The sequence below is a fragment of the Cyphomyrmex costatus genome, unplaced genomic scaffold (assembly GCF_001594065.2).
Source record: "Cyphomyrmex costatus isolate MS0001 unplaced genomic scaffold, Ccosl1.0 scaffold8, whole genome shotgun sequence".
Classification (NCBI taxonomy): Eukaryota; Metazoa; Arthropoda; class Insecta; order Hymenoptera; family Formicidae; genus Cyphomyrmex; species Cyphomyrmex costatus.
Window position 1 is genome coordinate 707,634 of NW_017280375.1, and position 19,235 is coordinate 726,868.

The following is a 19,235-nucleotide window of genomic DNA, read 5'->3' on the forward strand; positions in this document are numbered from 1 at the left end:
CGGTCGCGCATGAAACGCTTAGAACTCGCTACATTATATTGCTCGACCATTTATCACCGAATGCAGCACTGGAACAATACAACGGCAATCATTAAAACTGTCGAAACGCTCCACTGCCACAATCTTTCGGCAAAGAGTATGTATCTTTCCAATCTTTCGCCAATTTCCTAGAAAGAATTGATCACCGTGATAATAACAGCGTTAGTTTCATCGAACAATTGGTCCCGAGCTAATTCGATGATGATCGAGAGATCGACAGGGTGACGTCGAAGAGCAAATAATAGAAGTAGAGAGAGAGAGAGAGAGAGAGAGAGAGAGAAAAGAAAAGAGCTAAAGATCACGAGAGCGACGGAATTGAGAGAGGGAGATCGGTATTGCAGACATATCCGCTGGTTACGTTCGATTGGCTGGCAGGGCGGTAGGCCAGCAATTACCTAAATGGTCGGGTAAACAATATCCGTGCACCGAGTTAAGAGCGAAGCGGTAGCAGCACCAGCATCAAGCTCTCACATCGGTCGGTCGGTCGGTCGGTCGGTCGTTTGGTCGTTGTGTGTTAGTCTTGATTTGATCGCTAGTACCATCCACAACCCTCTCCCCGCGCCTTCGTAAAAGGATGGAAGGAAGAGAGAGGGAGAAAGATACCTGCGCTCCGTGTACTACGATTATACTCTCCACCCTATACAGAGAGAGAGAGAGAGAGAGAGAGAGAGAGAGGGAGATCACTATACATAACCGTTGAAGAGGCCGCGATGCGCCGCCCCCACCGCCGACAACACACCGACGATCATCGCCAAACCCACCAAGCGTTTCGCGAACGCGTAATGCACGCGGCGAGCACGCAATTCCTCCACACACGTCGTCGTTTTACCTTCCTTCCCGCGAGCGCAACAACGCCGCTCGCTGCGTGAGTATACGGAGGGAAAAGGTGTTCCTTCATCGACGCCGCTCGCCGCCGCTCGCCGCCGCCGCTCGACGGAGTCGCTGTGGTGGTTAAATCAAAGACAAACCACTTTAGAGAGAGAGCCCGCCGGCGGCGGTCCGATGATCGCGGAAAGGGGCGGAGAGAACGTGAAAACGAGAAGAAGGGAATGAGGGGATAGTGGAAGTGGTAGGTATAGCTGTGTGTATACAGCCGAGTATCTGACGAAAGCTCACCGCGAGACGTCTGCACGCGACTCGTCCATTCAGCGCGCTGCAACACGCTAATGTGCGTGTCGTACGTGTAAGTGTGTGCAACGATGCGCACGCGACCAATACAGAGGCATCACGCCGTCGGCTTTCGCGCGGTGCGATTCTCGGTTACGAGCGTGTTAAAGCACGTGTGTGCGCGCAACCCCTAGCGGAATACCGTCCGGCACGCCCATTGGCGGCTGACGGTAGCTTTTCGAGTAGTACGAGCGGGGTTAACCACGCCCTGTCGAGGCGGAACAAACCCCCCTCCTCCCTGCTTTCGCCGTTCCACTTGGATCCCACGCCACGGTGCCACACCGCTCTTCGCGCTCTCGGCGGTTCTCTCCTCGGCGCGCTAATAATACGCCGATATACCACCAATTCTACCACCATGGCTCTACGCGGGACTCTCGAGAGAGTAGCTGCTACGATCCGCGCGTTGCGTCGAGGAGCTAACTACCAAAGACATTGCTAATCGCGCGCCCATGCGGCGAAGGATATCGCCTGAGTCAACGACGTTACCTGACGTTACTTACCTACCTACCTACCTACCGATTACTCGCCCCACGGCGTTTCCACTTCAGAAAGTGCAATTTCATTCGATCGAATTTGTCGCGCGTTCGTCAATTGTTTCACCGTTACGACGATTCTCACAAACTAGTGTCGTCTGTGTCGACGGGATCAGTGATAATACGTTCAAGGAAGAAAAGTGCGAACGCGTACAATGGATTTGCGTTGACGTGATCGATCGGTATTATAATAGTATAAGTATCGCGCTAAAAGGTTTCGCTAAAAGTGAATCGTTCCACGAGTGATCGTTATAAAGATGAAACGACGCGAAATTAGATAAAGAAAGATCGTCTTCTTCTACTAGCGGGTAATGTGGAGGATGCAAGAGAGCAGGACCGTGTCACCTTTAGGACCGGTCGTCCTGCAACGAGACGAAGCCGATATGCGTGCCGGTCTATCGCTACCGCCGCAGGAAAGGAGACCTGTACTACTCGTACGCACCGGCGAATCCTTTACGAGATACGACAACGTGCGACAACAACATTCACCGTCGAGTCCACCTATCCTACGGTCCGTCACTGCCGTCGAGAAAGATCAGTACCATTCGGAAACAGATCATTCGCACATCAGGGAGAAGAGGTCGAACGACGAAGAGGAGGAAGAGCAGGATGATGAGGAAGAGGATGAGGCCGAAAATGAACGAAACACATCGAACAGAAGGAACAACGTTGTTGTCGACGAGGAAGACGATGAGGAGCAAGAGGAAGAGGAGGAGGAGGAGGAGGAGGAGGAAGAGCGCCTTCAGGCCGAGGGACATCGGAACGGTGGCTACCACGAGGACGGAGACGTCGAGGTCGATGTGTGCCGGGAGGATGATGCTGACGAGAGTAATCCAAGCAGCCCGGTGGATCTCACGGCGCCCTCGTCAAGGGGTGTCACGTCCGAGCAATTTGTTCATCCGTTCGCCAACCGCGTACATTCTTTTACCTGTGTACAAAGTGGTGGTCACGGGCCCACCGGCCACGGGACACCAGTGTATATATCCGGGCACGGCGCTACCGGCTCGGCCGTGTGCATGACGGTGTGCACTTCCGGTGGCGTGGCGCGCACCACCACCGGCACGTCGACAGGTAGCATTACCACGACCGCCACCAGCACGGTGCAGACGAACAACAAGCGGTGCCTCGCATTCTCCGTCGAGAATATCCTCGACCCGAACAAGTTTACCGGTGGCCGGGTCGTCCATAATCGTGTGCAGCATCGTCGACATCGACGCGCCGGCAGCGTGCACGAAGGTGAATAATAGAGAGTTCTCTCGTCTTTTCTTCTGACGTCGTTATCTTCGCGCGGCTTCCTGGAGAGCGCCCTGATTGCCGAGCTCTCGATTAAGGAGAGCTGACACATATCTGCGTCGAAACACACTGTGCGGCTATCTCGGCAAATGAACTAAGAATAACCGAACGCGTGATGTCTTAAGCGGTGCGTTTCAGTCAGAATTTAATTGGTTGAAACAGAAAGAATAGAGGGAGAAAGAGAGTCAGCTGGTAAATTCAAATTAATTTTCGGAATAAATTTGTTCTCTTTTTTTATTTTTATTTAAAAGTAGACGTATATGTATATTAATTTTCCAGCATTATGATATAATTGCAAAACCACAGTATAATAATGCTTCTTCGCTACGTAAAACGATATATCCATAAAAATATATAAATTGTAGACAAAGTTTATTTATAAAACGAACGTATGTGCAATCGTTGCATAATAGAAACGTTTTATGTACGAGCACTATACTTTTATAATACGGAAACGAAATAATTACCTCAAAAACAATGAGAAATTCACAGGAATTCACGCTGCATGGTATTATGAATACCATTCGGTTGTTTACAAAAAAATACTCTCTTCACATTCGCGGTCTTTAAAAGTTTCACGCGATATCTCAGGCGATATTTTTTCACGTCCGGCAACTGCGTCTTAGCCCCCTTGATGCTTCACTGGTCCTCTCTTGCTTCTTCCTCGTTCTAACTTTAGACGCTAGAAGGAGGACTTCTTCTCCGACGATCGTGCAATTTTGGGAGCTGTCGGGCTATTTGCGTGTACGACGATACACGAAGATTCCAGCAAAAGTGACAACGTAGGGATATTTCACTCGAAACGTGAGAATGAAACTCTTCCAGCGTCTCATTAACGTCGTTTTCGATAGTACTAATATAGTTATACGAAGCACATAAGCTACAGGTTTCGCAACGCGATAAATATTAATTTACATATGAGAGAATGTATACGTATAATGCACGGAGGAAACAGTTTTGTTAAAAAAATCTAAAAATTTAGCTATAGATTTAGCTATATAGATTTGAAAATAATTGTCTTAGATGCTCAAGCTGTTAGATTAATTTTTTTTTTCATTATTGCTCATTTTACTTCAGATTCTAATTACTCTGTTAATGGCCAACAAAATTATTATCAGATTTGTATCTAATTAAATTTTCAGATGCTACAGCAAAATCATTCTCTTTCGTGTACTAAAGTAACTTATAATGATAAATAGTTCTACAAGAATAAGTGCTATTACACGATACATGTTATTCATTATTTTAAATTGTGTATGATTTGGAATAATTAATATTAGATAAGTATAATATTTTTGCAAATAATTCACATTTCTAAAAAAAAAAAAAAGAAGGCACATTAATTGCAATATTTATAATCGAGAAAAGAATCTTAATTTATATACATATTCAGAGATTTATATTTTATTCTAATTCCATGCCAAATATATCAATTGTTTCGTCTTAGGAATTTGCAAAATCATTGTTTTACCGACATATGTAAACAATTAAGTCGATCTCGGCAGTTTTTTGTCTCGTCTTGCTCTAATTTTGCAACCGTCGAAGAAAAGTCGTTGGTGGATTGGACCGAGTTCGGTGACCGTTTGCCGCGGAGAATCCCAATTTCACAGTTGACTTTCGAATTTAATGGAGTCTGGCGGGTAGACGAGAGAAGTGGTCCTGCAGGCCGATAAGGGACGGAAGAAGCGTTCCGAAGAAGGGGTGAAGCGAGGCAGAAGCAGCGACGACGGAGGTGGGCAGGGGTAGCGACCGGGCGGCGGCGACGGCGGCCTGTCGGAGCGTGACAAATTGCTCCGCTAATCTGCGTTAACCAGTCCTTGAACCCCGTCATCGTCGTTCCTTTATCCCGGTACGGGACATCGGATGCTTGCGAAATCAGCATCTCGATGGACGCTCCAGCCCGTAGTCGTCGTCGTCGTCGTCGTAGCATCTCCCGCGTCGGTACGGGCTAGAAAAAAAAAAGAAAAAAAAAGAAAGAGGGTGAGAAAAGGACACGCGGGAAACCGTGCGCGATGGATCGATCGCAGCCGTCGAAATCGAGATTACACGATTGTCGGCTCATCCATCTTACCGGGATGGTCGCCGCTTCCTATTAAAAGTGCATCAGACCCAAACCAATCCGTTTCGACTGCCGCCACCGAGATCTCCGCTCCACCCCCGCCGCATGGAATAATATCGCCGGTTGTTATGATAATCGCGCCGTATCGCACCGCATCGCGCCAAGCCGCCCAGAAAATTGGCTCTTCTGCATCACAATGACTTCTCTCTCTCTCTCTTTCTCACTTGTGTTCTCCCTCTCTTTGCCCCTGCTAGTTGTCGCAGCACGAAAGTCACCCCTCGGAGCACTGCGCGTTCATGATTCGAGATCCGGGATCTTCCGCTAGATTTCGACAAAATTTATAATTATCTTACGTACGCTCCGGAAAATCTCAAGAGATAGCATCGATCCATATATCGCTTCTCGCAGCTGCTCCGTTCATTATCACGAATGAAAGATTATGTGAATTCCTGTGTTTATTCTCTGCTTTCCAACTTAATTTTCTTAATCGATCCTATTGTAGATCTGACAAACACCGCATGTGTTGTTAATGTCATAGCACAATTACGTTAAGGCGTTCAAGTATTGACTATGTATTATTAGAAATGTGCCAACATATGTACATATATCGCAGATTCATCGCTTTAATAAGACAGGAACTATTAGGGATGTTGTTTATTGCGTATTTCCCGATCGTGCCACTTGTCGTTAAACACTGTCATTGTGTTTAATGAGGAAAACCGAAATGAGATAAGTATTCCCGTGTCTGCTGCTTTGTCGCAGCACGTTGCGATCGACTCCCCCTTGTGTACCCTTAACGTATCCCTTAGGGACTTGGTATACATCCCCGATCGCTTCGCTCGCGTATAACCCGCCTGATCGTGGTTAATGAAGAAGATCTAAATGATATGAATGGTCCACTAGCCGGCGATTCTACCGCCATAAAAACGCAATGACAGAAACTGCTATCTGCAGTCGTTAATTCCCTGATGAACTCAATTAATTTCACGTCGTCGCAGCTGTCATACTAGGCGACGAAATGATATATGGACGAAAGGATAATGTTTCTCTTGAGAAAACAGTTTTATTTTTCTCCCAGATTTACGCTAACAAATGTATACGTTTTAGAACGAACCGAACAAAGCGTTGTCTTTAATTCAAGACAGCATTTCGCGCAATGTATTAGTATTAGTATTTTTATTAAATCTATAATTTTTGTGAAAATAATTAAACGCGAATTATATTTAAAGTAATTTAAAGCCACGACAGTTGATTAATTAATCAATTTCCAGTTTGAATGTGTATATATATTTCGATAATCTGTGTGCTCATATTTTTCAATTTAAAGACCTAACAATTTTAAGTTACGTAACATTTATATTATCATTACCTTTCTAATTGAAATTCTGTCGTACTATACATAGAGTACGGCGCGGCATTAGAAATGAGAGAGATTTAGAAAAAAGACAGACACTTTATCTCTGACATAATCAAAGACCACGGAATGCTCCGGTTGACAAAACAGAACGCAATCCTTGATGAAGCGTGCGACGAAGAAGGAGAAACAATATAAATTACGCAATTCAATTAGACGCAATCAATCGGCACCGACCAGGTATATCTCGATGTGGAGGAGACTGGCGAGTTATATGAGATACTCTCTGCGGAAGAAGGCTAAAGAGAATCGGGGGAAAGAGATAGGGAGATGGGAAAAGGTAGCCGCTTGGCGGCCTGTACGACGGGGCAAGAACGATCGCGCGTTAACGAGATACAAATCCCATTACGGCGTAAACCTTCTCGATCCGTCGCCCCCTACGGGGACTTCCAACCAACCCCTGCAGGCACTGTGCTAGGCTGTAGGCTATGGGCCACGAGCCACGCCAATTCGGATAAAGTCCCACTGTCTCTCTCTCTCTCTCTCTCTCTCTCTCTCTCTCTCTCTCTCTCTCTCTCTCTCTCTCTCTCCGTGTCTTTCTCTGTCTCTCTTATTGCCTTCAACGTACCGTCCTCGTCACTTTCCGCCTATCCTCTCTGTATGTCACTCTCTTTTTATCTCTTCCTCTCTAGCTCTCTGGTTTTGTTCGGCAGGCTATCCCCCACTCGCGGCATCCCAGGGGCACCCCAACCCCCACGGACCAGAGCCAGGGAATATCTGTCCCCGGGACATCTGCGTGCTGATTGAATCTCCAATCTCCTCTCTCATTGAGCGAACGATTGGCCGTTTCTCTCTTTCTCCGTTCCCGCTTTTCTCTGTTCCTCTCTGATTCGAGCTCAAATCGTTTCGTTCTCTCGCAGGCACTCACTCAATCGGTGTCTCGGTTGCGCAACGCAGTTCTTTTGCAAGATGCAAGAAGCAATACTTGCTCGCGTCGAATCGTTTCACAATCAGTCAGGTTAAATTCGGTTAAACGTTGTTCACAGGTGCCTCACCAGTCATTAATCGATCATTAATAACTAACATTTGCTATACGCAATACAAATTATAACAATCTGCATATGTGCGTATCTATAATATTGATAGAAGTCTTCGATTTGAAAATATGCTATTATATATATTCTTTACAATTACGTTTTTCGTGAGTCTGAAATCGATCTTTGTCTATTAATTAAATTTTTTCGAAGAAAAAGATAAATATCTTGACGTGTAAGTAAAATGAATTTCTGTGTTAAATCTGTAAGAATCACCTCATACAATAAGAAACGCGCAGCGATGTCTATGCCGCAATTTTGTCCCTCGTATAATCAATCCTCGTCATCTGACACCGACCCCGTATCATCGCTTCTCCCTTCGTATAGTTACCTTTCATCGTACCACGTACCACAGAAATGATCCCGGTTATTACTTTCAGACGGCGACTCGCGAGGCGAATTCGCCTGCGGCAGCGGCCAAGAAGATGAGGAAGGTACACCGGATACCATCATGGAGGAAATGGAAGAAGACGCCGAGGAAGAAGAAGAGGACGAGGAGATTGAAATGCGAGTCGTGGATCAAGATTCTGTCAGCGTCGGACGAGAAAATACAACCAGCGGTGGCACCAACACAACCACGTCGAACTGCAAGAAACGACAATCCTCGTCGTCTTCGTCGTCTACATCGTCGAGCGGCGTTCAGGTACAAAATTGTCAAGGTCAAAATGGACAAAACGGCACTGTCGGCGGCGGCAGTGGCGGCGGCAACGGCAGTGGCGGTGGTGGTGGTGGTGGCGGCAGCGGCGGCGGCGGCGGCGGAGGTGGCGGAAGTAACAGTAATACCAGTGGCAAACCCAGAAGAGCGCGAACAGCCTTCACGTACGAACAGCTGGTCAGGCTAGAAAACAAGTTCAAGACTACCAGATACCTGTCTGTGTGCGAGCGTCTGAATTTGGCGCTCGAGCTGCAGTTGACTGAAACCCAGGTGAAGATCTGGTTTCAGAATCGGCGAACCAAATGGAAGAAGCAAAACCCTGGCCTAGACGTAAACAGCCCTACCGTGCCGACGACGCCACCGCATCCGTCGCCGTACGCACCCGCCTTCCTCTTCGCCGCGCATCCTCACCAGCACCCATTGCCACACTCGCATACGCATCCACATCCACATGCTCATGTACACCACCCGCCGCCAGTGCCGCCGCCGCCGCCCGGATACTACCATCCAGCGGCCCCACCTTACCCGCCGACCGGACCGACCTTCTTCGGCCATCATCTGTCGGCGACTCCTGCTGCGACTGCGTCAGGGCCACCGCCGACCTCTACACCTTCCTCCACCGGCCTGGCTCTTTCGTCTCATCCGCATCCGCACACGCATCCGCACGCGTAGCGAAATCGGCGATGATACCCTGCATCAACGTTTTCGCCTTCATAGTCCTCGGCAAGGAAACGGTGGGTTTGTGTGAGTACTTCTGGCCGTGGCAAGAAAAGTACCAGGAGCGTACATGTATAGACAACAATTCTTAGAGACTCTTATTAGTCTTATTATCGTCTAGAGACGCGTTGCCGACAATTTGTTATTTTTTCTGGTGATCATTCCTTCTATGGTTATCGTAATTGTTTTTTTTTTTTTTTCTATTAAATAGTAGTATATATCTTCGTGGCTATACACAAAAAATAAAATTGACTATTTTGAAAATAGCATAAGTTTATAATTTTGGAAGATACGGCTAAAAAAGAGAGAGAGATATACATATTACAGTATGAAGATAAGAAAAAATTAATTTCTTTAGATCTTACTTCACTTAAAAGTGCGACTATTTGTAATTAAGAGATTGTGTTTGTTATTTGTGTTTCAACAATTTTCATCTCTGGGCTCATGTTGTTTTCAAAGTACAAGTATAGCCCCGATATTGTTTGGCGTCAAGATCGAATAATTTTCATTCGATATACATATATAAATTTAAAGAGAAAAATATTGGAATCTAATTAAGTATTGAATTGGACATGGGTGTAATGTTTTCGTTTGTTGGATCGGGGCGCGTATAAGCGGCTCCAGTGTTATATTTTGCCTTCCCGTTGCGCACGTGGAACGACTCGATAGCATAATCGGTTTACGTAGGGTGACGTTCAAAAAACGAGCGTATCATTCCGGCGCGACACCGGCCAAACATTTAAATTCCGTACGCGTTTTCCTCCAAACGTCGAACTTTGGACTAATGGTGAAGAGAACGACGTATTTTTAAAGCGTGTACGCACTCGTATCTCTCGATAGGCTAACCTGACATTTGACAAAAGGTGGAAGGCAGAAAGTTCATTAAAAAGTTTTGATTGCTTTCGCTTCTCCAATTTGCACTTGCTTCTCACTTGCGAGTTTTGCGAGTCGTAAAAATTAAACAGAGGCGTAAATTATTGTCCGGAACTGGCGCAAGTCACTTTTTATCCAATAAAAAACAGAAACCTCGGTACTTTTCTCTAACAAGTAGAGTAACACAAACACCGGCGTCCTTGTCGTTTTCTCACCTTTGTAATATACTCCATTTGTCGCCGCGGTTAGGCGACGAGAGAAACTTGTCTTAAAGGGAAGTAGATTTTATCAGAAAACGCTCTTATATATATAGCGGTAAGGTGCTGCGTGCGTGTAAATGAATACGCGAGAATGAGTGCGAGAGTGCGACGATTGCGACTGTCGAAAAAATTAGTGAGTCATGTTTTGTGCTGATCGCAAAAATGAGGCACATTCGGAACGTAGTGATCGTTCCTGTGTAAAATAAAAATCATACGTTACGCTCGTAAAAACCTTCATCCAGTGTGTATAGATACAAATAATCCTTCATACGTGAAACAAGGGTAAAGATCGATTTTGCTTACCACACTCTGATCGTCATGTTGTAACAACGATATCTCGTATTGTTCACGTTTCGCGTTTGTCACGAGATAATTCCGCTGTCGGGTGAAGTTACAAATTTCATCTCATCCATTGTCTAATGCTGCGTTACAACGATTATCGTACAGATATCAGCGCGATTTCAATTTGAAAGAACATATTTTTTACATTAAAATTTATTAATCTTTTTTACAAGTAGTAGATGCATAGAAGTATGGATTCATTTCGTGTGACATTTAAACAAATTCAACAATTAAATTCTACTCGCAATTTCGATTTCTCATAATACTTTCGTCGGCACATCAAAACCAAAGTGATCGTCATCCAATGATTTTTAATTTTGCGACACTTAATTTTCCAACAGCTTTTTAACACAACATTTCTACGAAAAAAGGCCATAAGTTCAATTAAGACGATGCTGAAAGCCAATTGTTGCGTATCTCTTTAATTCTTTGGATCGTAATTGCTTTCCTACTTTCTCCCTTGCAGCTCAACGATTACGTTTCTTTTCATTATCAGTTCTTAACGAGCGGCGATCGCTCGTCTGTCGTTCTCGATAGTGCGGCCCGTTTGATTTTGGACACGAGAGAAAAGTGCTTCTCGTTTTTGCGGAAGATAAAGAGGGAACCTTATGGTGAGGAAGAAAATGAAAAGACGCGTTAAGTGAAGTGAACCATTAGACGGCCGGATGCTAGTTCTGCATTATTCGTTCTTTGAGAGGTACAAGTCTTCGTAAAACGCGCACTGCGGTCTTCCACGCGTAATTCCGACCGTATAACGCCGCCTTGTTCACGACTTCCAGAAGCAGCCACGTTCAATTGACGGAAAATTGCTCGCGCCTTGCTTTGATGCTCAAATTAGAAACTACCCGGCCGGACTGCACGACACGCGTCGTCGGCGAGCTGACCATGTGCTTATGCGAGTCTTAATTATGAATTCAAGATAAAAGCATCTCTTTACATTAACCGAGAACAAAGTGACTTTTACACTTGTTAAATGTTGTTTAAACGCTGAGACTAATCACTGCGAATCTTTTGCTACTGAACCAACTGAAGAATGAAACCGAATAGCCTTCTTACAGGAATATTTTATATGTAAAATTAAAGGTAAGTATCAACTTATAAGCTACGAAAAATTTAAATATCGTACATTTTTTCATTGTTGATAAATTATAAATTAAAAGAAAAAATATCCGGCTATTTGAAGTTTAGTAAATAACAGTAGGTGAAATAATTTATCGTGCTTATTTCTAGTTTGATAAAAAATTTCAATACAATATTTTATAACAACAACGATAAATTTTATATCTAGAACAACGAAAAGGCAATTTGGACGAACTTTGAAATCTACTCACTCCTTCATTCTTATTTTGACTCTTTTGTCGGATCTTCTGTCGAAACGACGACGGTGTTATCAAAGCAGGAGTCAGAAGGAAGTTAAATCGACGCGAACGGGAATACGAAAGAAGACCAACGGGAGAGAAGACAGATCCGAGAGGAGGGAGAGAAGATGATCCGAGGGCGCTCGAAGAGGTAGGAGTGGCTGTCGGTCGGTCGCCGGACGATTCTCTCGAATTAATTCTTAGGGGTGGATTTGGGAAAGGGGCTGCTGCCGTCGCCGTCGCCGCCGCCGCCGCCGCCGCCGCCTCTAAGGGGTGTGAGTAGAGCGAGTGGACCGTGAAATAACCAACCCCCGCGCGACACTCGCACCCCCTCCCCCCTCCCCGAATGTTTCGAACATCGACAGTGGCGTAACTTCGTTATAGGTTTCTGCGTGCCGCGAAAGACTTCTTCTCAGAACTCTTCCTCTCATCTCGCCTTTGAAGTTACAGTCGACGTAAGAAACATTTAATTAATGATAAACACCGCGCTCGTTACTACGTTGGCCAAGTGTTACATGCTTCTAAGTGGCTATATGTTTGGCAAATTTATTTTCTCTACTTGAACATCGTCGCGAAAATTATCTTAATCGGTCTTAATCTAGCTATTAATTAACTCCATGTTCAGTTTACAGAGATCTCTTAATTGTTGCTGCAATAATTCTAAAATGTTTATGGAATGTTGCATACAGCACTGCAGGCATATCTCACATGTATAACGTATTAATTATATCTCTATCACCTTTCGTTTACTTTGTTGCTTCGATATAAGTAGTAAGTATTGTAAAATCATATGACAAAGATATAAATTTTCTTCGAATCATTTAATTATAAAATTCTATCAAGGATTTGAAAAAAAAAATAGAACGAAAGAGAGAGAGAGAGAGAGAGAGAGAGAGAGAGAGAGAAATTTTTTCATTCTTTCCTTCAATGAAATCTTGTATTTTATGGATTATTCTAGAGAGTATATATATTTTAGTGAATCGGATGTGTTAATTCGTGCAATATCATCACGCGGTAGAGAAATAACTCTAATCTGAGTCGAGCTGGGCTTTCGTAGCGTGAACGTTGACGGGTTAAACAGAGTTGTACCGCTCTCTGTGTTCTCGGATTCGTATGGGGATTACTCGCTCGAGGTCGTGACACCGCACACACCGAGAGCAGCAAGGCACGCCACTGCAGTCAGTCCATTCCAGTTAAGCGTGTAATAGTTCAATAGCTGTCGCAGTCGAGACGCTCGCTACCCCCATACGCATAAATGTGTCGTATGAGCGTTTGATCGCGCATTATATACCTTGCGGTATATTTTTCTATACTTTTCGCCCCGCTCTCCCTCGCTGTCGAAACGAAGGAAATATTACCGTGACGAAATTAATTTCGATTTTTTTTAGATGTTGACGATATTCAATAAATTTTCGGTAAATTAAATTTATCGTCTCTATATTTATTTTAACATTTTAATGGTTCTTTTTTATAATTATTTTTCATATTTTATAAATATAGAATTTGAAAAATTTAGAGCAAATTTTTCGTTTTATAAAAATTTGTTATACTTATACGCTGATTTTTATAGTATTTACTTGGAGCGTATGTCTGCACGCTTAAGATGTTCCTCCCCCAAGTCTCGCACGGCGCTTTCATGCACTTTAGCTTAACCGGGAGATAAAAGCCGCTTCTTACCGGAACGTCTCGATACGCCTCCAAGTATTCGTAGTTAAATCGGATAGCAGGCCGCGTAGACGAACAAAAGCCTCGACGAATCGATCGATCGGTGGTGAGCCGTTATCTTTCACGTCCGCACTTCTCTCTTTCCTTGTTCAGCTTCTGTCACTTTGTTTTCCGCCAACGTCACTGCGGAACGTCTCTCGATTATCCGAGGTATCATAGTTACAACGTATGTACGCGCGTCAGGGGAGATCGACGATTATGAGCTCGTCACTCGCCTTTTCGCGCACCGTTAGTTTCTCATCGCTTTACCTTCGCGCGTCACGCTTGTTGCAACTAAATAGGATTTATAGAGTTAGGCTGTGTTCTCCCTCTATATCACTCTTTCAATATTATTTTTTATTTAATTCTTAGTTAAACATTAATAATATTAATACCTATATGCAAGAAAATGTGGAAAAGAGCATATTTAATTTTTGCTAAGAAAAATTTATTTTAAGTTCTCAAATCTACAAAGATATGTTTAAAATATTTTTTAATAAATAGACGTACACAGTAACAAATTTCTTTCTCCCTCTCTCTCTCTCTCTCTCTCTCTCTCTCTCTCATAGTTTTCAATAACTGTACTTTATCTAGAAAAAAAAACTTGTAATAACAAGAGAGAAGCATATCAATACTTAATTTTTATGAAAGATATCGATTAATGATCTCTATCTGTTTTCACAAGTATTCTTAATCGATATCGATTGATTTGAAGTCATCTAAATCCATTATCATTTACTTTATTTCTATACAACGTGTGTGGAAAGAAAGAGAGAATCGCTATCTAGAGTTGTTCGATCAGCTGTCAACATTATGGACTCTCCTAAGGAGCACCAATTTAGTTTCGAAGCGAAATCCAATAAGTGATTATGATAATTAACGTCGCTTACACTGACGTACACGTACATTAGTCCGCTTTATTTGACGAGGGAGTTGTGCGCGTACTCGTCAGCACGTGCGACGCGACGTATGTGTGTGTGTGTGCGTGTGTAGGTGCAGGCAGGAACGGAATTTGGTTCGACCTCAACAGTGCAAACAGAGGCATTGATTTCACCGCTTTCAAACACCCCCTAGCAAAGCGTCAGTCGCTCGGGGTGGTCCCTGGTCCCGCACGTGTGTGTACGTACGTGTATATACGTGTGTGAGAGACCTGCGCGTTTAGACGAACTTGCTGATGGACGAGAAGGACGACGAGGACGGTAGCGACGATGATGACGACAACGACGACGTCGTCGACAACAGCCAACGTTCCTTGTCGACGACGCGGCCCTAATAATAATGCTAATTGAAATCAGCACCGCCACGAAAATCGGTAGCACGACCCTCCGAGCTTCCACGCTCGAGTAGATTGCGCTTCAAATCGGATACCGACCTTCGTATGTCTCCACGAGTGATTAAATTTCAACGATTCGTGCGACGGTTAAAATATAAAATAATATTCACTAAAGCGCTTAATAACTTTATCGACGTCGCTCGATTATGCGCAAACGCGTAAAGTGCAGTAAGTCTGTATAAAAAAATATAATCTCCCAATCTGTTAAAACCTGCAATTTATGCGCTAAAGATAAAAACGAAAAATTATTGTATTAAATTCATTACATTTATAAACGAATAATAAATTTTTCTCTCTCTCTCTCTCTCTCTCTCTCTTTCTCTGTAACTCTTTTGCACACGTGGAAAAGTTGATATATCTATATGTTCTCTCTGTAAATCAATATTTTTATAAAACGAGATAATAAATTCAAGATGAAAATGTTAACATCATGTAAAAATTGAACAACTATAAATAGTTACTGTAAGTCTTGCTTGATCCATTTTATTCATTCAGATCGGTTTTTATCACGTTGTAAAAAAAAGTTTACATGTTTTTTATAATATGATGACAATAATTGAGCACCAACGGAGGATTTCATCTGACAACGATACGACTTTAAAGCGCTTACAATACGTCGCGTCGGTATAACACGTCACGGTCCCCGAGAGGAACATCGTCGACGATGATCCCGATGAAGCTCGCTCCGTGGAACAATGAGGTATGGCGTGAATCGCACGGTCGGTCAACCCCCGCTCCTATCCGCCAAGAAGAGAGCAGTCAGGGTGGCGGTAACCGGGCCGTACCGGGGAGAGGGTTCAGGGCGGGATATATAGGTGGGTGGCACGCGAAGAGTAGAACGGTGTCGGCTACAGGGGACGGAGAGGAGGCGCAGGATGGGCACGCAGGGGGTATACGGGGCGAAAGGACGGCGAAGCGAACGTTTAATAAAAGATGCGCAGAGATAGCGCCATTACCCCGGTCTGCATTATTTACCAGCGAGGCAACTCTCTGGCCGCGTTCCGCCGCATTCGCCCACGCTACATGCGTGTATACACGTGCGTATACGCTTGAGGTAGTACACGTGTAAAGACAGCGCTACTCGCCGTGAGCACTTCTAACGTCAGGAAGACCCTTGTTGTCCTGGCTCAAGGAGTGGCCTACGAAATCAGGGAAAATCTTCGCGAGATGGACACGCTATGATACGGTCGAAATTAGAAAAATTTGATACAAAGATTTCCTCTTATTATATATTTTGTGTAAATAAATTTCTTGCTTCTCTGATACAAAATATATTTTCATTTAATTCTTGTAATATATTATATAATAATATAATAGCTAGAGAAAGAATAGTATCACACATAGATCAATAATAATGTCATAGAATTTTTTATGTTTGAAATAAAGTTTCTTCGTTTGTTATTACTTCTTTATTTACTGTTACTTTTGTAATACTGATCGTGCAGGGTTGTCTCCTACATATGACGAAGCTTGAATATGTTGAGCGATTTACCATCGTGTGATCCAAGACGCTCTTTAAGACTTGTGGTTGCTTTCATCGCGATCAAGCGTTGGGAACTGAGCCCTGCGCGCGAATAAACCTTTATTCGTCCTCAGACATACTTTAGATAAGGTACAATCACAGACAAAAGACCGAGGGGTGCGCCATGGCATTTCTGTAAACGTTGGTGATATTTTCACGATTAAGTTATATCGATGTAAAAAATGTAAAATCATAATATTCGTCAAGACATGCTCTAGATATATCCTTACTGTTAATACTCTTGCAAACAAAACTTCATAAAATATAAAGCTTGAAGAAATAAAATTCACTTTTCTTATCTAATTATATCGAGTTTATCTGAAAAAGTTAAACTGCTTTTAATCTCCATTAACGACTGAACCTGTTAATTCTAAATTCATTATTGATTTACTCTTAATGAATGCTAAAGTCACAGAAATTATGAATCTTGACCAAAAAGTATTGTTTTATCAATTATGAATCTTAAATTCCTTCTGACTTTTAAAAAAAGAGATCGATATTTTGTTATCGCCATAAAAAAATACTGTTTTAATTTAAAATGTTTACTCCTTCTATTAAAATATAAACGTATAAAATAAAAAGTAATTCTAAATAGAGATCGACTCTCGGTTATTTCGCCATAGATTAAACGATATTTTACTATTCGCATTATATTACATTGCGTTTGTCTCGATCGTCGTCACTGCGAATGCTCATCCTGTGCACAGTCGAAGAAAGTCTACCCTTTCCTTGCTGCAAAGTTCTCTCCTCTCTCTGACCATCCTATGTGCTCTACGAGCGGGAACCGTCGTAACGACGAACATTACTCCAGGGGATGGAAAACACCGTTAATTACCTCCCGTAGGGCCGTTCGTTATCCGCCGGACCTTCCCCTCCCTCGGTCGGTGGTGTGCGGTTCGCCCAAATTGCCTTCTCACTTCCTGGGCGAAGATCGGCGCGATTACGCCCGAGTCGGGACGTTGTTATTCCTCTTGTACTTCGTTTGTTGTTTCGTCCTGGCGCGAAATGGGCAGGACTCGGAGAAAGAAGGGAAGGGAGGTCAACACAGGGGGAGATGGACAACAACACGAGGGAGAGAAAGCTCAAGCGCGAGGACTTTGGAAAGATGGAAATGGGTATATAGGTATGCTCTCGAAAGAGACTGAGAGGAGTTGAAATTTCGAGGCAGCAGGAGAGGACGAAGAAAGACAAGAGAGGGTAGTTGAGAGAATACGGGAAAATAAGGGAGGGATGAGTGTAGAGAGGGAAAGGAACGAGAAGATACAGTCACGCCGAGGGATAGCAAAAGAGACAGTTTCACCCTCGGTGATGAAAAGCAAGAGGGAGCGAAGAATGCGAGGAGAGCAGGGAGGGGGTGGAAAGCCGAAAAGCGAACTTGACATTTATATCGGGGATTCTCGGCTTTGCACCGTGAGGAACCCTTTCAAGAGGAAGATCTCGCGCACGCGACCGCTTGTTGTATAAGAAGAGGGTAAATTGCGTCGGTTGAGAGTATGTAAACTTTTTCGAATTCTTCCACAGTTGTCTGAAATTCTTTTATTCTCTTTTCCCGACGTGAGTTTATAACACAAAAAATTATACTCGGATATTTTGCGCTTAGAACTTTCAATCAAGTACGACGCTAATAGCAATGACGTGCGATAATTCTCCATATTTTATAATTAAATATTTGAATATGAAAAAAAAGTATATATATATGCACACACATAAAGAATGGATTGACGCTAAAACTATTTTTATTTTATAACCTTGTAATTAAATATCCTCCTATTTATTAATGCAAGAGTTGAATAACTGCTTTCTAGCGAATAAAAGGCACACAATTAATATTTTCAAAATAAATTATAATATTTTGTCATATTTAGTATCACTCAATTAAATTAATATGCTCTGTTAATGTTAAATCAATTATTCCATATAACATCTGTTTACACAGTACATACATCAAATCGATAGATACATCAAGATAAAGTAAAGATACAAACTGGTGGATATGTACTTATCGCATGGTAAATTCAGTTTTCTATATTATCAAATAGCTCGATCGAATGAAAATTTCCGTTTGAAATGGCAATTACCATAGATGTAAAAGGTAGTTATAGAAACGTTGCCTATAGTGGACAAAATAGGAAATATATATAGTAGCAGACGATTAAAAGAAACTGTATTAACTATAAACGGTATGCGAATTTGTATAGGGAAAAATAACTTTACTTTATGACGGTAAGGCAAGGTCATTTATTTCCAGGAGCATATTGTGATTGGTGCTGCCTCCACTCCGAGGGTATCATCCCTTCCGAACTGTTCGCTTCCCGGCTATACCACTGTTTCTTTGGTCGGCAAGTGTCTACTCTGAACTTAAACGGTAACTGAAACTTATTGTTAATTTTTATTACGATTACATGTTACGATAATCATATTGTTATTATTTGTCTAAATCGTATAATAGTGTAAAAAGTTAAACCTATTTTATGTTTAATTTAAACATTTTTGATATTTAATATATTGTTAAACGTTAATACTGAAACTTTACGTGAACTATATAACATTTTTATTAAAAAATGTGTAGTTAATAAAACTATTCAAGTGAAACATTTTGTATACATTTCATTGTAACAGTTTTGATAACATATTTAGATGTATAGAGCATATTCAAAATGAGCGATAAAAAATTGAGAGCGTATACCACTCATGAATAGAATGAATAAACGTTACACATCTATATAAATCCTGAAATTTTTTAACGTTTTTTCATTACGAATAAAAATCAACCGTACATCAAAAGAATCAAAGGAACATCAGATACACTCTATACGAACTATTGATATAAACACAAAATAGATTTTCATTGATTGGATAGCGTTTTTATCTGTCTTCAATATCTTTAAATAAAATGAAATTTTTTGACTTTCGGTTACGTATATAATTTTTT

General features: G+C 42.6%; 1 protein-coding gene across 1 annotated transcript; it reads left to right on the forward strand.

Annotated features, from left to right (window-relative positions):
* The first annotated feature begins 2,059 nt into the window (after nucleotides 1-2,059).
* LOC108781305 (myb-like protein P) lies at nucleotides 2,060-8,988 on the forward strand. Its single transcript, XM_018549239.1, has 3 exons — nucleotides 2,060-2,751; nucleotides 2,836-2,975; nucleotides 7,920-8,988. The coding sequence occupies exons 1-3, from the start codon at nucleotides 2,060-2,062 to the stop codon at nucleotides 8,864-8,866; spliced, it is 1,779 nt and encodes a 592-aa protein (XP_018404741.1). The 3' UTR covers nucleotides 8,867-8,988.
* Nucleotides 8,989-19,235: the final 10,247 nt, after the last annotated feature.